The sequence below is a fragment of the Mauremys mutica genome, chromosome 2 (assembly GCF_020497125.1).
Source record: "Mauremys mutica isolate MM-2020 ecotype Southern chromosome 2, ASM2049712v1, whole genome shotgun sequence".
In the NCBI taxonomy this organism is placed as follows: domain Eukaryota; kingdom Metazoa; phylum Chordata; order Testudines; family Geoemydidae; genus Mauremys; species Mauremys mutica.
The window spans coordinates 280,042,795-280,063,297 of NC_059073.1; the positions used below are offsets into that span (position 1 = coordinate 280,042,795).

Consider the following 20,503-nt stretch of genomic DNA (forward strand, 5'->3'; position numbering starts at 1 on the left):
TATTTTAAACACATTTGCTTTGAAAAACTCAGGGTAACTACAGGTTGAATAATTGAAGATAAGACATGGTGAAGTTCTCTAATGGGAAATTTCTTACTTTTGGATTATCCTTTGAGCACTAGAGCAAACTAGAAATCTTATATGATCCTCAAATGCAATATTCAAGGTACATCCCAGAAGTGATATTATCCATAATGTCATAGTTTTTGTTGTATAAGCTTATTTCTCACTCTTTCATATCAATCTGCGTATATTTCCATCTTGATTTGTATATTGTATTTGTCAGCAGGATGTGGTAAAACTTTTTCACCTACCTTTATAGATGAACCTGGAGCAACCCTGCTGTCCTTTGTGCTGGGAGATTTTCCCTGGGTGGAAATTTGTGATTATGGCAAATAGTCTGATAATTTTGTTATGTTGGCAGGTATCTATTAGGAACTATCTGGTACAAGTCATTGCAATTGTGATTTGGGTTAGATTTGATCATAGTCCTGAAAAGTAAATAGCTTACTGCATCATCTATAATACACACTAAAGATATAGTTTGAAAACAAATTGTTTACGCATCTTTCACATTTATTTTGCCATTGCAAATTTTTCACAAGAAATATTTTACTGTGACTAGTTAAATTAGTACTTCATTAGTCAAGATCACAAAATTTCATTTTTTGCTTCTGAACATCATAGGCTCATAATTTCACTTTTTGTAAAGGAAAGAATTGTAAAATCTATATGATACTTTCCATATTACTGATTTAGGCCAGGTCTACACTATGTACATACTTTGGTATAATTACATTGCTCAGGAGTTTGAAAAATCCACACATTCTGAAGTGACGTAGGTATACTGACCATAACCCTCCATGTAGACAGTGCTATTTCAGCGGGAGAGCTTCTCCCATCGGCCTAGAGCATCTTCCCCGGGAGTGCTACAGCATCGCAGCTGTATTGGTGCAGCAGCGCCAATGCAAGTTTGTAGTGTAGACGTGTCCTTATTTAAGACTATTCACAAGCACAAAGCAAAGCCTGATATTTTTTGAGAGGTGAGAAAGTGTTCTCCAAGGATTAAGAATCCAAGACTAATGTAATCCTCTACAGTAAATGCAGCAAATTGCATACAAGATCATTCAACCAGATGGGGTTTGGTGCATTTCTCAGTGGCTTTCACTGTATGTAAACATAGTGAAATTGGCTGGAAATATGCAGTAAATCTGAAATTTGCAGCTAATCTACTAGAAGAAACTGTACTTGCCCCTGCTCTAGTATCTCCTTATAGTACTTAAATGAGCATTGTCACATATTTTAGAATATGACATTTGTTTCTATACTTAAATGTCTTGAAAATCAAATGCATTTTCCATTAAAGTTTACTTAGTTTGTAATACAGATTTTTTTCTAGTGTAGTTTAAAATGCCCTTAAAATGCATTTTTGTGTGTCTGATGGGGAAAGTAGGGGGGGGGAGAAAATGCCAAAGGGTGGATACTTCTTTATTTTGGACATCAGCAAACTGAATGTTACTTATGCTACTGCCCCCATGACTTGTGAGAACTCAGCCACAGTTCTGGTGATAATGTTTGTTAATTAACAGCTGCTGGAGAGCCCGTAAGAGGGGAGCACAAAGGACAGATTTGGATAAATAGCTATATTTTAATATGTGAAATGGGTTTCTGTGAATTCTTCTAAAATCACATTAAAAGTTTCTTATTTCTTCCCAGGTTTAATTCAGTAATAATACACATAAGTGGTGAAGGAAAATAATTGTACATTTTTTTTTAAAAAATCAACAAAAAGCACTGAGTTATGTTGCACATACTGCTCACTTCCTCTACTATTGACATGAACATCTTAATATATACAGTGCGTGTAATATGGCCAAGTTACAATTGCTGTGGGAACCATAACATTGAATTTTATGGCTAGAGCAAACAAAATCCCAGTCATAATATTGTCATAATATAATTTTAGCATTTAATTTCCATGTTAATTAAAAAAGAAAAAAGAGTCACAGGTGCATTTCTTTGAAATATGCATCTTGAGGCACTTCTTCATGATATTAGGATGTATTAATATTCTGAGGAGTGGTCATAATGGATCGAATATTCATAAAAACACATGTAGTTAATGTTTTAATGTCTAACATTTGAAATAGTACATGTATAGTTATTTGAGCGTGCAGAAACATGGATTTGTCTGGATAACCATTTCCAGTGGTTAAATGTCTCCCATTTAAATTGTTAAGAAAAATACACTGGTCACATAGCACACAACTCATTTAGAGTTTGTTTATTTCTCAATTTTTTACTTTGCCCAAGTTGGGGAAAAAATAATTTTCCACTTAAGGACTAACGGCTGATCTAAGGTTTATTGAAGTCAGTGAAAAGATTCCCATTGACTTCAGTGGACTTTGAATCATGCCATTAATATGCTAAGTTGGAACTTCGATCATTCCAGTAGCAATTTCATTGTAAGAAAAGCATCTGCAAAGGTTTTGGTCCAAATCCTAAACTCCTCAGTTATTACTCGTTTGTTTTTCTGTCCTAACTCTGTCAAACTTCCATTGAAGTCAGTGGAAATTTGCCTGAGGAAGGACAGAACAAAAAGTAAGAATGAATCTCAGGATACTTAATCAAAGTATTAATTTAAAAGGAAACCTGGCTTTTCTCTCATTTATTATACTAGTTTTGTTACAACTGGATCATCTTATGTTTTTGTGCTCTTAGTTGATCGTTTCTTAATTTTGTTCCTATTATATTGCTACAGTTTTGACTTGAGTGTATTAATTAAGAGACCTATATATCTGTAGAGGATACTTATCTTTTGAGAAAAGGAGTTTGCTTTTCTGTAATTGATGTTTTCTAAATACAGTTTCACCATTGGAACCACACTTCTACTTCTCAGAGATTAGCGATTCTGTGTTTGTTCTTTTATACTCTTAGATTATTGTAGATCATTATATACTAAGGCATGTACTGTATGTACAAATATATATACATATCCCTGAGACAATGCAATAATTCTTTCCAGTGAAGGTTCTCAATTTTACAGTATTAACTTCCTAGTCTGTTCCTTTGCTAAGGGACTGAGATCTTTTGAACGTGGGTCTGTAGAGGATACTAGCTTTAGAAAAGTCCAATTACTGGTAAACAATTTCTCTTTTGAGTAATGTATAAGCAAACAGAAAAATCCCAGCTGGGTAAGTCATGTGTTAAACTTTGTACTCCTGGGTATCATCTAGAATTGCATTGATACAATTTGCCTTGAGTCAACGTTGTTATAAAAAATCTTGTACTTGTGGTAAATCAGTAATTGTGGATGAGAATAATTAACCTCCTGTGAAGATATTTCATTAGTACCTGAGAACACACACAGTATTTTTATCCTCTTGTGTTTTATCATACTCACTTTTAAAAAATTGGATATTAAATATAGAGGTCTCATTTTTCTTTCAAACTAGGATGAATATAAATATCTACTTTTCTAATTTTTAGTAGATGAGACATTCACACTGTCTTCTTCTTTCTCTGCCGACAAATACTCAGTTTGTTTTTGGAAGTTGATTCACATATTACAGAATGACAGGAGCAACTCCGTAGTTAAAATTGTAACTAGTTTTTCTGGTTCATAATCCTCATTTGGATACAATTCCTTTCCTAACTTCAGAGAAATAAAAGTATTCTGTGTATAATTTCACAAATTGTGTTCTGCCAAAGGAGAATGATTGTGGCGAAGCTTGAGGGTAATTGTACAAGGTGTTCATTGGAAATTAATTTGAAAAATTACAGATATGTCACTTCTGCATGATAATTTCCACAAACCTGTTACAATGAACACGTAAGCCTGTTTGCAGTATGGGAGCAGAACCAGACCTGTCAGTCACTGGCAGCAGGAGAATGCTCTGCTCTTTGAAGCTCCTGCCAGTTTTTTCTGCCTCCCTGGTGGCTCAGCCAGGTCTCCTTGCTGCAAAACTTTTCTGAGGGAAATTCAAGACCGTATATCAAATGGCTCACTAACAATTTGGCTTAATAATGTGTCCATCTAATCCGCAGTCATGTCCCAGGGGCTGCATTTGCCTTGTGAGGAGCTGTCCTCTCAGCTCTGCATCCCTTCTGAGGCATTTGCAATGGCTGGTGTCCCTGCAGGCTTCTGGGAGAGAGCTGGACTGAAAAAGCCAGAGGCAAGTGGAAGGCTCTGTGCCTCCTGCTTCACCCCTTAGTGAGTGTTTCTTTGGGGAATTAGACTGGCTCTGTAGGGTGAGTGCAGTTCCCTTCATAGTGCAGTTTGATTGGAGGCTCTTACCCTCTCCTCTGAGCAAGAAAGGAACCAGGCAGGATTGGAGTTACAGGCTCTGCTGGGGGAAGTTGCGTTGGGCCCTTTCCACAGCAGGAAAGGGGGCAGAAAGGATTGGAAAAGAACTGGCTCTGGGGCAAGCAGCCCCAGCTCCATAACGGTAATGAAGCCAGAAGGAAGATCAACCCTGAGTCTCTATAGCCCACAACAGCAGCCACACCTCTGTGCAGAGCTCAGCCACATCCCACAGATGGAGGGCACAGGACAAAGCACAGTCTCTGTCAACCCCAGAGAGTCCAGCAAAGGGTCTTCAGGCCTAGCCCCCTTCCCATCTGTCCATGTGGATCTCATGCAATAGAGAGGGGTAATTGCAAATCCGTTCTTGAGACCCAGCCGGACCCATGTAGGGAAGGTTAGCCTCAAGGAGGACAAGGGGATTGGTAGCCACTTGAAATATTTTCTTCACAATTTCTGTTCCCCATTATCCTACTTCAGAGGGGAAGTGAAACTGGGCTCAATTTCTAAAGGTGAAATAAATGAATAATAAAATCAGTGCTGTTTCCCCAGATCACCTTTGTGGAATGCAGTAGGGTTGGATAATCCCCAGCACCAGGTTTCCCTTCTCACCTCCATGGAGTCCAGTAGGGTGGATAATCTCCAGCGCTGGGTTCCCTGGCTCACCTTCCTGAGTGGAACCTGGCAGATCTATGCAGAAAAGACTAAGCAATAGATATGCTTATTCTTCTAGGCATGCGTATGTACACCATACCTCTTCCACCACCCTGCCCCACACACACAATGGGAATTCTTTAGTGTAGGAAGGCCAGGAATCCAAATCATAGTTAGACAGTCAAATATTTTAAAATATCCCCCAAAACAAACAAACAAAACATTAGAGGATAGACTTTGTCAGGAAAGAGTGTTCTGAGTATTGGAAACTATGCTTGGGAGGTCTACGCTGCCCTAGACCTATATCTATGTTTTCCTTCTCATGTATCCTGGGATTTCCTGAAAGACTGCAAAAATATCAGGCTGTCATCACCAGCTGCCTCTGTGGGTAGTCATGCCCTAATGTCAAGGTTATTGTTCTTAGCTTTTGTTGCAGGTTGTCCTGATTTGCAACCACCTCCACGTCCTCCACCCGCAGATGGCTATGGAGTGATGAGAGGTTCAGCAGCCCCGATATGGGAGAACAGGCAGGCAGTAAGGGGCCTGTGGTCCACCATTTCTTTCTTTACTGGGAAGCTGGCAGTCTGTAGACTCTTTGAGGAACAAAGAGAGCTCCCCATAGCTCTTCAGAGAGGAAATTCAGATGTTTCACAGTAGTTGAGACACCGGTTGAGGAAATTCTAAGTTCTGCAGGAGCAGGGATGCCAGTGAAACATCTGCTTCATGGAGCTTTTAAGCTCCGTACTAGCAGAAATGGTAACTGAGTGACATTCTGGCCCCATTGAAGTCAGTGGGTTTTTTGCTAGTGATTCCATTAGGGCCAGGATTTCACCCTAAGATACCTACTGTTCACAAGATATGGTGGATTAGGCTCTCAGCATATCTCCTTTCTACTGCCATCTGTACTCATGTATGTGGCTTCTCAGTGTATTTTATTTGTTCATTTATTTAATGTATTTATAATTATAACCACACTAAAACACAGCACTGTTTCAAAGTTCTGGATACTTGTTTGGCATATACACAAATAGGTAAACTGCCTCAATTGTTCTCTGTTACAAAGGAGAACAATTTTTCTAAAAGAGATTTTTTGCCTACAAATGAGGTCTTCAGTTTACATGTGAATGTGCAAGGTAATAAGATATTTCTATATTCTTTTCTAACTTTTGCAAGAGAAAACTTAAAATAGTATTGGGAAGAAACAGAAACAGCACTTCTCAGTTTTTAAAAGCAAATTCTCCAACTAAGCGTAACCTTACGCTTGTCAAATTCTTCAGAAAGAAAATTTACTAGAATATTTATACTAAATGAAAGCCTAAGAATGCATAATTAAGGTTTCACAAACTACCAAAATTCTGACTACCTAGTCCACAGCTGTGCACAATTAATCCTTCTACACCCAACCACCATATAGCAAATTGACCATAAGATTTCTGCGTTTCCAACATAAACTATTAACCCATTATTGCATGCTGAATATAGATTGACAGATCTGCCCCCCACTTATTGTATATGGGCTACCCAAACACTCCTCCAAATACAATGCCCACTTCGGGACAGAGAGAAACATTCACATGTACAGTAACTCCTCACTTAACGTTGTAGTTATGTTCCTGAAAAATGAGACTTTAAGCGAAACGATGTTAAGCGAATCCAATTTCCCCATAAGAACTAATGTAAATGAGGGGGTTAGGTTCCAGGGAAATTTTTTTCACCAGACGAAAGACATATATATAATATACAGAGAGAGAGAGAGAGTGAGTATAAGTTTTAAACAAACACTTTAATACTGGTACACAGTGATGATGATTGTGAAGCTTGGTTGAGGTGGAGGAGTCAGAGGGTGGGATATTTCCCTTACTGCTAAATGATGAACTAGCAATTGGCTGAGCCCTCAAGGGTTAACTCTCTCATCCTGCAAAGCAGCAGGAATGGAGGGAGATATGTGCATTTCCCTTAACCACGCTGCCTTGTTAATTAGATCAGCTTGCTGAGACCGCAGCTGCTGCAAGCTCCCTCTGTCCTGAGCCCTGCTCTATGGAAGATGGGGTAAGCGGGGTGCAGGAGCAGGGGGACACTCTGACATTAGCTCCCCTCTTCCTTCCCTCCCCCCGCCCCCTGGCACTGCAAGCAGGAGTCTCGGGGAGCAGCTCCAAGACAGGGCAGGAGCAGCACATGGCAGTCGGGGGAAGGACACAGCTGAACTGCAGGCAGCTGCTGCACAGGGAACTTAGGGGAGCAGGGAGCCGATAGGGGGCTGCCGGTCCACCCTAGTTCCAAGCCCCCACCAGCTAGCTGCAAGGGGCTGCTCTTCCTGCAGGCAGTAGACAAAGCAGGCGGCTGCCAAATGACGTTAGAAGGGAGCATTGCACAACTTTAAACGTTCCCTAATTGATCAGCAACATAACAATGAAACAATGTTAACTGGGATGACTTTAAGTGAGGAGTTACTGTACTCTCTTATGGCATATACATTCCAGAAAAAAATCCTTCAGTGTCTCAGACACATCATTCCTCCCTCCATAGTAGATAGTGTTTGTAATACCCTACAGTATTTTCCTTATTTGCCTAGGCTCTAATCCAGCAAAGTTAAACATATGATTTAACTTGTTAATGTTGAGGTCAGTGGGACTACTCATGCTTAAAGTTAAGCACATGCTTAAATGCTTTACTGAATTGGGGCCTAAGTGCTTTGCTTCTGGAATGGAGTCTTAGTAACGTGGCACAAACACCACGTTGTAAGAGATGTATGATATATCTGCATCCTTATTCTAAAAGTACTAAAAACGGACATCCGAGATTAGTTAGTACAATAAACATTCAAATAATTAATTGATGGGTGCATTTAAATGTACATTTATGGCAATAATACTGTTGCTGCTTGGGCCAAAGAGGGGCTAGCCAATATTTGGGGCCTTTCTGGATTGTTTCCGTTAGAAGGAGAAAATTATGATAGAATTGAATATTTCTTGGATGCAGTCCTGTTTGTTTATAAAGTATGTACATAAAGTCCTGTTTCCCTGAACCCAGTATTAATGAAAACACACGCTCAGAGAAACACTTCCATCCACACAAACTGATTCAGGGCTAAATTTTCTCTGGAAGTGTGTGGCTTGGATGATATTGGGGATGTTCTTTACCCCCCCCCCCAAAAATTCTCCTGACAAATTGATATGGATCGTTAGTCATTATCTATGAAACATAATCCTCATATGAAATCAGTGCACACATACCAGTACAGGGTATCCTGTATTTTAACTCTATTAAACACAGAGCCTCTTAAAGAGCTTGTAAAAAGAATGTAGCATAGAAAAGTATAGAAAACTGAATATTTGTGTGTGTGGTGGGGGGGGTTAATGGTAGTACTGGTATAAGTTTTTAGTGCAAAGTACTCTATGTAGTTAAAATTAAGATATTGAAATAATTGCTCTGGTTATCTAAGTAGCTAGGCACAGTAATTTATGGCTTTCAAGTTGGGTGTGTGGTTTTTGGTGGTTTGTTTTTTGTTTTAGTTTAATTAAATGTTTAACTACAAAGTAATCTCACAACCGATTGTGCATTTTTTTCATTAGGCAGACATTGAGTAGAATCTATCTATGGTCTACCTCACATTTCTAATAGATATTGTGCTTCATAAGGTATTTTTAGTGATTTGTCAATGATTTTGTAATGTGATAACTAAGCTCTGCAAGAGTCAGAGTTTAAGGCCAAAAGAGACCACCAAGTCATCTAGTCTGACCTCCTGAAAACCACAGGCCATCACCAACAACCCTACACTAAACTCAACAACCCAAATTAGACCAAAGTATTACAGCCAACATGAGACTAAATTATTATGTGCCACATGCAGAGAACAGGAGGGCTAAGGTGGTCCAAATGCTCAGGACCCGTACAATGGCAGGGAATTGATTAAGGGAGATGTACCCAATTAATCCTGGCAAGTGACCCATACTCCATGCTGCAGAGGAAAGGGGAAAACCCCTCAAGGTCACTGCCAATCTGACCTGAGGAAAATTCCTTCCTGACCCCATATATGGTGATTAGTTAGATTCTTAGCATGTGAACACCAACCGGATAGCTAAGCACGTGAAAGACCGAGAATGCTTGGTGCCACCTCAGAGCACTGAACCCCTCTGTCAATTTCCTATCTCCAACTGTGGCCATCTCTGAGGATTTTTAGGAAGGAGACTTTAAAAAAAACAAAAAAAAAACAGAATATGTTTGGGGGAATCCTTTCCTGACCATCTGAAGCCCTAAAGCATCAGCATTAGGAACATAAGATTTAAACCGGAAGGGACTCCCCCTCCCCCCGGGTTGCTGAGTCCTGCCACCACCATCAGAAGCAACCGTGGGACCCACTCTTAAATTTGTCCAGATCTCTCTCAAAACTAATTAAGTTGTTTGTTCCCACAACTCCTGTTGGGAGACTGTCCAGAACTTCACTCCTCTGATGGATAGAAATCTTCCTCTAGTTTCCAGCCGTAATTTGTTCATGGCCAGTTTATATCCATTCGTTCTCGTGCCAACATTGTACTTCAGCTTAAATAGCGCTTCACCCTCCCTGGTGTTCCTTCCCCCTCCCCAACCCCTGCATGTATTTATAAAGAGCAGTTATATCCCTTCTAAGCCTTCGTTTTGCTAGGCTAAACAAGCCAGCTCTTTCAGTCTTCTCTCATAAGAGAGGCTCTCCAGTCCCATGATCATTCTCGTAGTTCTTCTCCGTACCTGCTCCAGTTTGAATTAATCTTTCTTGAACATGGGTGACCAGAATTGTACACAGCATTTCAGATGGGGTCTTATCAATGCTTTGTACAATGGCATTAATACTTCTGGATCTCTACTGGAAATGCTTTACCTGATGCATCCTAGGATCGCATTTGCTTTTTTCGCAACCGCATAATTTTGGTGACTCATTGTTACCCTGTGATCGACCCACGTACCCAGGTCTCTCTCCTCCTCTGTTGCTTCCAACTGATGAGCCCCCAGCTTGTAGCAGAAATTCTTATTATTAGACCCTTCATGCATGACCTTACACTTTGTACTATTGAATTTAATTCCATTTATGTTACTCCAGTCTTCAAGGTCATCCAGATTTTCCTATATAATATTTCAATCCTCTTCTGTATTGACGAAGTCTCCCAACTTTTTATCATCAGCAGATTTCATTAGCACACTCCTACTTTTTGTACCAAGGACATTAATAAAAATACGAAATAAGATAATTCCTTATCCATTTTACATTCTTGTACTAATCCCCAATTTAATTAATAATTTTCTATGTGGTACCATGTCAGATGATTTACCGAAGTTCAAGTTTATTAGATCTTCTGCACTTCCCTTATCTAAAAAAATCAGTTTTTTTCTCAAAGAAGGAAATCAGGTTAGTCTGACACAATCTGCCTTTGGTAAACACATGTAGCATTATATCCCCTTTTCCATTTACCTCCATTAATTTAATCATTCTTGCCCTTCACAATTTGTTCGAAAATCTTACATACCACTGAGGTTAGACTAACAGGTCTGTAATTGCCCCAATGACTTCATTTTCCCTTTTTTAAATGTAGGTACAAGGTTAGCTATTCTTCAGTCATACAGTACTACTCCTGAATAGAAAGATTTGTTAGTCCTTGCTACCAGACTAGCAATCTAATGTTCCAGTTCTTTCAGTATTCTGGGATGGAAATTATCTGGTCCCCCAATCTGAGCACATTAAGATCTTTGAGTTTTCTACCACTTCAGATGTGGAAATTTCCATTTCTATATACTCATGTCCATCAACCATCCTGATTTCTTGCCAGTGTTCCATATTGAAAACCCAGGCAAAGTATTCATTTAGTTTTGGGGTCATACCTAGACTATCTATAAACTCTTCCTCATTCACCCTGCATAGTGACCCAACCTCATTCTTCCTTACTCTCATTTTATTTATATAAGTAAAAACTTTCTTTATTTTCTTCACAAGAGCTAATTCAGGTTGACTTTTAGAAAGTCTCACTTTATTCCTACATTTTCTAGTCTTCAGGATGTAGCTTTCATTGCTGATCAATCTGTTTTTCCATTCCCTTTAGGTTCTCTGCTTACTATGAACAGCCTTTAAGATGGCTATTCATCTGGAGCCTTTCCCTACAGTTTTGTACCCTTGCTTGGGATGCAAATTGCGATAGTTTTCGTATAGTTGATTTCAAGAAATTCCAAGCCTGCTCCATATTTAAGATGTGTGCTGTTCAGTCCAGTGATGACTTTAACTAATTCCCTTAATTTCCCAAACAATGCACTTTTGAAACCAAAAAAACCATAGTTGATAACCTGGTTTTGATTAGCCTTCCATTTAATTTAAACTGAATCAACTCATGATTACTTGATCCAAGGTTATTCTTACAATCAGCTCTTCTATGATGTCCTCACTCCTTACCAAAACCAAGTTTGAAATTGAATCACCCATTATTGGTTCAGTAATGATTTGACAATGAAAAGTGTCATCTGTCACATCTAGCAATAAGTGGGCTCTACCAGTATTAATAGCATTTATTCTCCAGTCTCTATTAGTCTCCCATTATGACACTATTCCCAGTAGTTTTTCTCTCTCTAATAGTATTAAAGAGATCTCTATCTATATATGAGTCCAACCCAAGGGTTTTTAGCAGATCCCTAACACTATCCCAGTGGAACCACTTTTACAATCTTTCCCCAAAACGATTTTGACCCAAACAGATTCTGTTTTGTCCATACTACTGAGAGAGCAAAACACTGTATTACATTCATTGTATGTTTCCTATTGGGTGTTGTGGTGTTGTGGCTTTTTAATCATTTTTAATCACAGTGGAAGTGCTTAGATACTATGATCATGATTGTCAATGTGAGAACCTAGAGAGAGGGCACTTTTGTCGGTATGTGGGGCTGGGAAGAAGCTGTTATGATGTATTTATTGTTATTAGGGGACTTGTTTTTAATAGAAGAAGAGTTAGATTTATAACTATCGAGTTATTTCAGAGTCCTGGTATATTTTTTTTTCTCGCTAGAAATGACACAGTTGCAATCTAAGAAGATCATATGTGGTATTTTATTAAATATTGAAATGAGATGAAAGCTTATGTTTTGTTCATCTTTATTTCTGATTAAAGTATATTTCATAAAGGAGGCACTCAGTTGCTAAACACAGCCACTGGTGATTTAGTAAGCTCTTCTGACCTTTGTTGATGTTCTGTTTCCTTTTGTTGTAATTTAGTTGCAGCTGTGCTGTTCAGTTCTGAGGACTCAAGAATATGATGGAGAATGAGAACTTCCTGTTTATGTCAAAGTACATAATTATTACCGTGGTTTTGATATAAGTGAACTGAATAGAACTTTTTCTCCAATGTTGTGCTGTAATGGGCATTAATTAAAAGCCAAAATATAATTAATGCATCTCTTTGATGTAATTAATTTGTTCATACTATTGTGGAAGTGGTGTGTTTTTAATTAAATTTATCTGACACAGAATTCAAATGTGTTTCTGAGCTACAATAAAACTTGGATTCGATTGGAAATTGAAACTATAACAATGTGTTTCATAATCATATATAATGCATTTTGTTTTGAAAGATGGCTATTTCATATTCAAATTTAAATTTCTATTACATTTTAAATCAATTTGAAATATTTAATTTCTGGAGAAGTGTGTTCTCTCTACAGCAAAATTGTTTAATATATTCCAAATAGGACTCTTAATGGTTTTAGGTCTTTAACAGTAGTTTGAGTAATGTGTTTTTAGATCTTTGGATTGTGGCCCTCAAGTGGTATGTTCTCTCCCTTATAAACACAGGATGAGGGAAGAACTTTGATATGCGGAATATGTCCATTATTTTGTTACGGGTAAAGAACAAATACCTGACAAATAATGAACTTCATTTATTTAGGGGAAAAACAAATCTAAAACGCCAGAAAGATTTTTAATTTAATTTTCTGCAAAATTCTCTTGTTCTTACCCAAACTGGAAGCTAGTGTTCTATCTACCTTGATGTTAAAGAGAAGGCTGCATAGTTGCCAAGACTTGACGTCTTTCATTTCCTGTAGCTCCTGATCTGCTAACATAATCTCTGACAATGTTATTCTGAACATTAATGTTATTGATAAAAATAATAATTATCATTCAACAAAAATATTGATTAGTAAAGCTACAATATTTTCAACACAGAGATTTGACTTCATTGGTAGTCTTTCCATTTCCATTGAGTTCAGGGGGAGTTGTTACACACACAAGGTGACGGATTTATTTTTACTGAGGCCTGGTCCACACACAGTTTTTGTACTAGTATATTTATTTCAGGTTGTGTGTGCTTTTCTCCTTTTAAAACCAATATCGTTATACCAGTATAACCCCTACGATGGAAGCAGTTATACCAGTATAAGTTATTCCCAGTCCTATGCAGAAATAGCTATACAGTACTCATATAAAGCACTTTTATACTTAGTCCTGCCTTGAGTTCAGGGGACTGGACTAGATGACCTCTCGAGGTCCCTTCCGGTTCTATGATTCTATGTGTCTGTGTCCACACTAGGGGACTTGTACTGCTTTTGACTATACTGGTAAAGTTAAAGTGCTACAATTTCTGTATGTAGACTAATGCTGACACGAGTAAAAGTTTTAATGAACTATTGGATTCAAAAGAATCCCAAATCACTTTATTTTGCTTGACATTATTTTAGATTTCATTTAAAAAATGTGTGATGTGTGAAGCCAGTGTATGTTTCTTTACGCTTATTGTCACAAAGGCCTATGTTCTAAGGCCTCAATCCTGCAAACACTTCTGCATGGAGATATTCTACATATGTGAATAGTTGGGACTATTCATGTGCTGGATTAGGGGCCTAAATTATTGCTGAATGTAGGTTTTTATTTTTAAATTAACTAATTTTTCCTTATACCATTTTAATCTTAATCCTAACTATGTTTTTGCTTAATTCCAAAGAAATGGTAAAATTAGTATAATTTATTACTCTTTAGGCATGCTAAATTGTAAGTTTAGGATGAAATTATCTTAGTAAATCATTAGTAAACCTGAAGTCCTTACACAGAGTTCAAGCAAATACCTCAAATCACATTGGAACTCCATTGTGCTGGACATTGTATAAATACAAATTAAAATAAAACTATGATAATTTTTTTAAAATTCAGCTTTATATATCCTGTATTATATTAGAGATTGTTTGATATTATAGTTTGTTATAATGTAAAACAAATGGAGTTAAGATTTATAGGTGTGAGCTTTTATAATTGTACGTTTGTGGTATACTTGCAGGTCAGAGGTATTTTGTTAACTGCTCACATTTATTTTTCATTTTTTTTCATGTTTTAGTTTTATTTTTATCTCTTTGTCTTACATGCTTCTCAGCCTACATGTTGTTTTGATTATCAGTAATTTTATATTTAAAAAGTGATACAAGGCCGTTTCTTCCTTCAAAGATGTGGATTGAGATATAAAAGGGAATGTACTCTCAAAACCCATCTATGATCTCAAAATAGTATCTTCTTGGCATGGTGATCCAAAATTTAGAGACTTACTATGTTGCTATGATTGCTGTCTATGACATGATTATGTTAGTCAACCCTCTTTTCTCACATTTTCACTTTGTAGTTTTTTTAAAGTCACTTTGCAGACCTTTTAACCTCACTGAGGGTTGAAATTTTCTCTGCATAAATTTCAGTGGTGGGTTGAAATTTTCCCCATATGAACTAGTTTAGCAGTTAAGTAAATTTAGGGGAAATTGCCTATGCCTGCATGTGCTTTGCTTTTCAGAAACTTTTAGTTGCTTGCTTTATTTTTTTTAATTTCTTTATTTTTACGTTGCTGAGTTTTATACATCTATTTTCTCACCTGCCGTATCCTAGGGGGCTTGGAGTACCAATAATACAGTGAGCCCACCTTCCTGGTCCCCAGACATTTCAGAAGGTCGGGACATTTTTAAATCCAGACAGCTTCCTGGCAGTGCCATTTGGAGCATCAAAGTGGTAAATAATTTGTATTTATATTCATGTATCCATTGCTATCTTTCTGCTATAGAAGCTACTAATGAAAACTATGTATAGCTCAACTGAATTAATCTTCCATTTTATCACTGTTAACTTTGGCTTTTTAAGAAAACTGTTGAAGTCTGGAGCTTTTAAATTACAAAAATATAAATTTATTAGAGCATATATGGAATGTGATGGCATTGCATAAATTTTGAATTTTATATGGCAAGATAATTTGCATTACCAATTTTTAATGAACTATGTTTTAGTACTTCACTATTTTTTAGCTATTGCTGTTAAATAGCTGTCAAAGGAGTTACTTGAGAGAGAGAGAGTGTGCGTCTGTGTGTCCTGAAGCCTGCTGGCAGTATGGAGAGCCAGACTGAAAAGGACTGAACTCTGGGCTGTTGCAAAGTGTGTTGCTGTGGAGACATCTTGCAAAAGGCATTCACAGTGACATATGTTTAAACTTAGAAAAAAGCAACTATTTGTCTGTCTTAGAAGGAGCCAGGCTACTGTCCCATTGACAGCTACCATCAAAAGAAACTGAGGGCTTGTCTATACAGAGCAGCAATGCACACTTTAGGGGGGTGATTTCTAAAGCACACTAATATGTGTTAATTGCAGGGTTGCTGTGTGTCTGGAAAAAGGGACCCTGGTGGCTCTGGTCATTGCTGCTGACCGGGCCATTAAAACTCCAGTTGGTGTGGGGCTGTCAGGCTCCCTACCTGGCGCCGCGTGACTCCTGGAATAGGAGACATGTCCCTCAGCTCCTAGGCACAGGGGCGGTCTCGGGGGCTCTCTACACTGCCCCCATCTTGAGCGCTGGCTCCACAGTGCCATGGCCAGAAACTGCAGCCAATGGGAGCTGCGGGGGCGGCACCTGCAGGCAGAGGCAGCGTGCAGAGCCAACTGGCCCCTCCACCTAGGAGCTGAGGGACGTGTCCCTGCTTCCAGGAGCCGCCTGAGGTTAGCGCTGCCTGGAGTCTGCACCCCGAACCCACTCCTGTACCCCACCCCCTGTCCCAGCCTGGAGCCCCCTCCTGCACTCCAAACCCCTCATCCCCACCCCAGGGCCTGTACCTCCTCCCGCACCAGAACCCCCTGCCCGAGCCCTACGCCCCCAGCACTCAAACTCACTCCCGGAGGCTGCACCCCAGCTCTGAGCCCCCTCCCACACTCCAACCCCCTCAGCCCCAGCCCGGAGCCCCCTCCTGATCCCCAAACCCTTCATCCATGAGCTCACCCCAGAGCCTGCACCCCCACCCCCTCCCACATCTCAACCCCCTGCCCCAGCATGGTGAAAATGAGCAAGTGAGTGAGGGTGGGGAGAGCAAGCAACAGAGGGAGGGGGCATGGAGTGAGCAGGGGCAGGGCCTCAAGAACGGGCAGGGGAGGAAGTGGGACAAGGGTGTTCAGTTTTATGTGATTAGAAAGTTGGCAGCCCTAATAATTGGTCAGTGTAGACCCTGCTGCTGTGCACTAAAGGTTCCCTGGTGTGCTTTAACATAATGCTGATTCAAACAGCACCACATTAAGGCACACTAGAGAACTTATAGTGCACACCAGCAGAGTCTACATGGACTGGTTAACACACAACACGTTGGTGTGCTTTGGAGATCACAACACCCCCACCCCAAAATAAATAAAAGTGTACGTTGCTGCTCTGTGTAGATACGCCCTTACTGGGATTATTACAACACTAAAAAGAGAGAGAGAAAAAACATGATGAAAAAATATAAAACCATAAGTAGGTTGCTGCTGTTTTCAATTGATTTATTTTCATCTCACTTTAATTATCATGCTAATTTGCTTTATTTTAATTTGATATTAGCTTAGCTATTGCTGCTTGAAATATTAATTTTCAGCATAATGTCTAGCATTAACATTGGTAGAGTTTTGTGCTATTTCTGTCACAGTGTTAATCTTGTGAAAATAAAAATACAGATGTGCAATCTAAATCACAAAATGTTAGGAATTTGTCAGAGCATTTTACTTCTAAAAAAAGTCAATCTTGTATGCAGTGTGTATATATTTTACACTGTGTGCGGAGATGGGGGGAATTAAACTTTTCACTTGGCTACTCAAATAAACTTTGACCATCAACACCTCCTTCCTTATTCTTATTTCTAAAATACTGTATGATTACATTGCCTGATAGTACACAGTTACTTTAAATTATAGTTCCAATAATATTGTTACTAGTGGAATATTTGGATTCTACCTGGCAATAACTATCACCACAAACTTCTATACCAGGGGTTCTCAACCTTTTTCTTTCTGAGGCTCTCCCAACATGCTATAAAAACTCCACGGCCCACTTGTGCCTCAACAACTGTTTTTCTGCATATAAAAGTCAGGATCAGTGTTAGGAGGTAGCAAGCAGGGAAACTGCCCTGGGCCCCACACCACAGGGGACCTCATGAAGCTAAGCCATGGGTGGTGGGGCTCAGAGCACTGGGCTTCAGCCCCATGCATTGGGCTTTGACTTTCTCCCCTGGACCCCCAGCAAGTCTAATGCTGGCTGTGCGTGGCAGACCTCCTGAAACCTGCTCGCGGCTCCCCAGGGGGCCCCGGACACCTGATTGAGAACCACTGCCTATACCTTCTAGAAAAGTAGGGGATGGTGGATCTGAAAATACTATTGGCCCTATTGAGGCCATAATGTTACCTTCAATCCATGGAACTATTAATATCAACAGAAGCTGTACATATGGGTCTAGAGCAGTGGTCACTAACCAGTCAATCATGATTGATTGGTCGATCCTAGAGGATCTCCCAGTCAATCGCAATCTCCGGTGGTGCAGTGGGGCAGGCTCCCTTCCAGCCCCAGCCCTTCATCGCTCCCGGAAGTGGGCAGCATGGCCCCAGGCGGGGGGCAAGGGTCTCCCTCTGCACTCTGCTCCTGCCTGCAAGCACCACCCATGTAGCTCCCATTGGCTGGGACTGGGGTGCTGTGGCCAATAGGAGCTGCGGGGGCGGTGCTTGAAGAGAAGGGCAGTGCGTGGAGCCATGTCCGTTTTCCTCTCTCCCCCCCCCCGCAGGGGCATGTTGGCCCCTTCTAGGAGGGTAGGCAGGGATCCTGCCTTAGCAGCAGCCACGCTGCACCACAGACAGGGAGCTGCTGGAGATAAGTGCTGCCTGGCAGGAGGCCACACCCCAACCCTGAGCCCCCTCCCAGAGCCAGCACCCCATACCCCCTCCTGCAGCCTGAACCCACTCCTGCACTCCCAAGTCCCAGCCCTGACCCCCCTCCCAGAGCCAGCGCCCTGTACCCCATCCTGTACCCCAACAATCTGCCACAGCCCAGAGCCCCCTCCTGCACCCAAACTCCCTCACTGCAAACCTCCTCCCACACTGCAAACCCCCCAGCCCAGAGCCCCTCCCAAACCCCAATCCCTACCCCAGCCCAGTGAAAGAGAGTGAGGGTGAGGGAGAGTGAGTGACGGGGGGCGGAGGGGATGAGTGGGGCAGGGCTTGGGGAAGGGGCGGGACAGATCCTGGGTTGCCCTTACATTCAAAAAGTGATCTTGTGCTTAAAAGGTTAGAGACCACTACTCTAGAGCAGCGGTTCTCAAACTGTGGGTCAGGACCCCAAAGTGGGTCGCAACCCCATTTTTATGGGGTTGCCAGGGCCAGCATTAGACTTGCTGCGATCCAGGGCTGAAGCCCGAGTTCCACCCCCACTTGGGGTGGTTGGGCTCAGGCTCTGGCCCCCTCTCCCACCACCTGGGGCAGCCGGGCTTGGGCTTTGCCCCCTGGTGTCATGTACTAATTTTGTTGTCAGAAGGGGGTCGCAGTGCAATGAAGTTTGAGAACCCCTGGTCTAGAGCATCTTCCATTGACATTAATGAGAGTAACATCGTTCAAAGACAGTACGTGCCTTTTATTGAGTGAATTGTTTTCTTTTGGTATTTTTGGCATCTTAAAATAGTTTGACGTAAGCATTCAGATAGTGATGGTAGACTTGTAGATATTTTGTGGACAGCAAAACTAAGTTAGAGTAGCTGTTAACATAGATTTCTTAAAATGCGTTTTAAACAAGGACAAACACTATGTATCTAGTAGTAGAAAAGCATAGTATGAAATCTGCTGTATTGAATATAAACCTTGACTCTCATTGTATAAGAACAGAACAAAAGGTCTAAGGTATATGTAATCTGTTCAAATCTGGACAGAAAAATATTGGCCGTAATTCTAGAGAGACATAGCCAATAATATTTTCCTCTTTTGGAAGTGATTAGTGAGTTTTTTTGCTTTCTTTTGCTTTGTTTTATTTTGTTTTTCCAGTTCAGTGTGAAAGCCAAATTAATTAACAATAATAATGTCAGGTAATTAACACTGAAAAAGTATGAAATTTACTTCCCGCCCCCACCCTCCCAAATTCACTGTATTTGAATTCACCTCATCAGTTAAGGGATCCCAACTCAACACTCACACCAAGCATCTACAGATTAAACAAGGGTGGGAAAAAGAACAAATCACTAGCAAGAAGTATAAATATTATAAATAAAAATATAATTTTAGTATTATAAATAATACTTTCTTTAGAGTATTTAACAAATTAAACACTCAAATCTTGATCTTGTTCCCATTGAATCAGTGGGAGTTTAGTCACTGAGCTCTGTGAGAGCAGGGTTAAGTCCTAACAACTTTTAATGTCTGTGTGACTATTTACAGCAAAGAAGTGTAGCTACCGTATATCTAGTAAAGTGCCCATGCAACAGTCCTAAGGCTCATGGCAATACAGTGCCAAAGCAACAGTCAGAACACACCTGGCTGTGTCTGAGCTGCATGTTCTTAAAGAATCAAACAAGAGGTTGTGTTTAGCTGGAGTACTAGGCAAGAGGGAGAAAAGGTATTTCAATATTACCAGCTGTGCCTGTAGTAAAAATTAATGTGTTACAGGTTTTAAGTACTTTTATTGAAGGTGATCCTTTTAATAATGGTTGACAGACAGAGGAAAAGGTTTTAGTCTGAAGTTAAAGGTATTCTACTACAATTTATGCAGTGATTTAATAATGATGATCTGACTTGCCTATATCTACTGGAAACCACAGTTCTTATTTATAGTTACAAGGAAGTGTCCCTACACTAAAAGAGATCTGGGTTGCATTTAAATTGCTCTTTTATATTAAATAGGGCCGTGGATCAGGATTCCCAGGGAAGCGGAGACCACGTGGTGCGGGTCTTTCAGGAAGAGGTGGCAGAGGTAGATCAAAACTGAAGAATGGGATTGGGGCTGTTGTCACTCCAGGGGTAAGAACATATCTTTTTAATCATGTATGTAGTTTGGTGTGTAACTTCATTATTCCAGCTTTCATTTTTTGAGAGACATTTTGTATCTAAACAAAATAAGCAATGCGAAATAGTTTTGATAACAATCTAGTTTTCATTCAATTTAATTATATATTTTAGTTAAAAATAGGGAATAACCTGTAGCTAATGGATCCAAAACAATTTTACATAATCTACAGGGCCGGCTCCAGACCCCAGCACGCCAAGCGTGCGCTTGGGGCGGCATTTTGCCGGCAGGGCGGCAGGCGGCTCTGGCA

General features: G+C 40.1%; 1 protein-coding gene across 1 annotated transcript in view; it reads left to right on the forward strand.

The window, feature by feature from the left end:
- KMT2C (lysine methyltransferase 2C) overlaps positions 1-20,503 on the forward strand; it is a 313,192-nt gene that overhangs the window by 188,166 nt on the left and 104,523 nt on the right. Inside the window, exons 14-15 of the mRNA XM_045003252.1 lie at positions 14,826-14,945; positions 20,091-20,207. Of these exons, the coding sequence (XP_044859187.1) occupies positions 14,826-14,945; positions 20,091-20,207 (237 nt within the window). The remainder of the gene's footprint in view (positions 1-14,825; positions 14,946-20,090; positions 20,208-20,503) is intronic.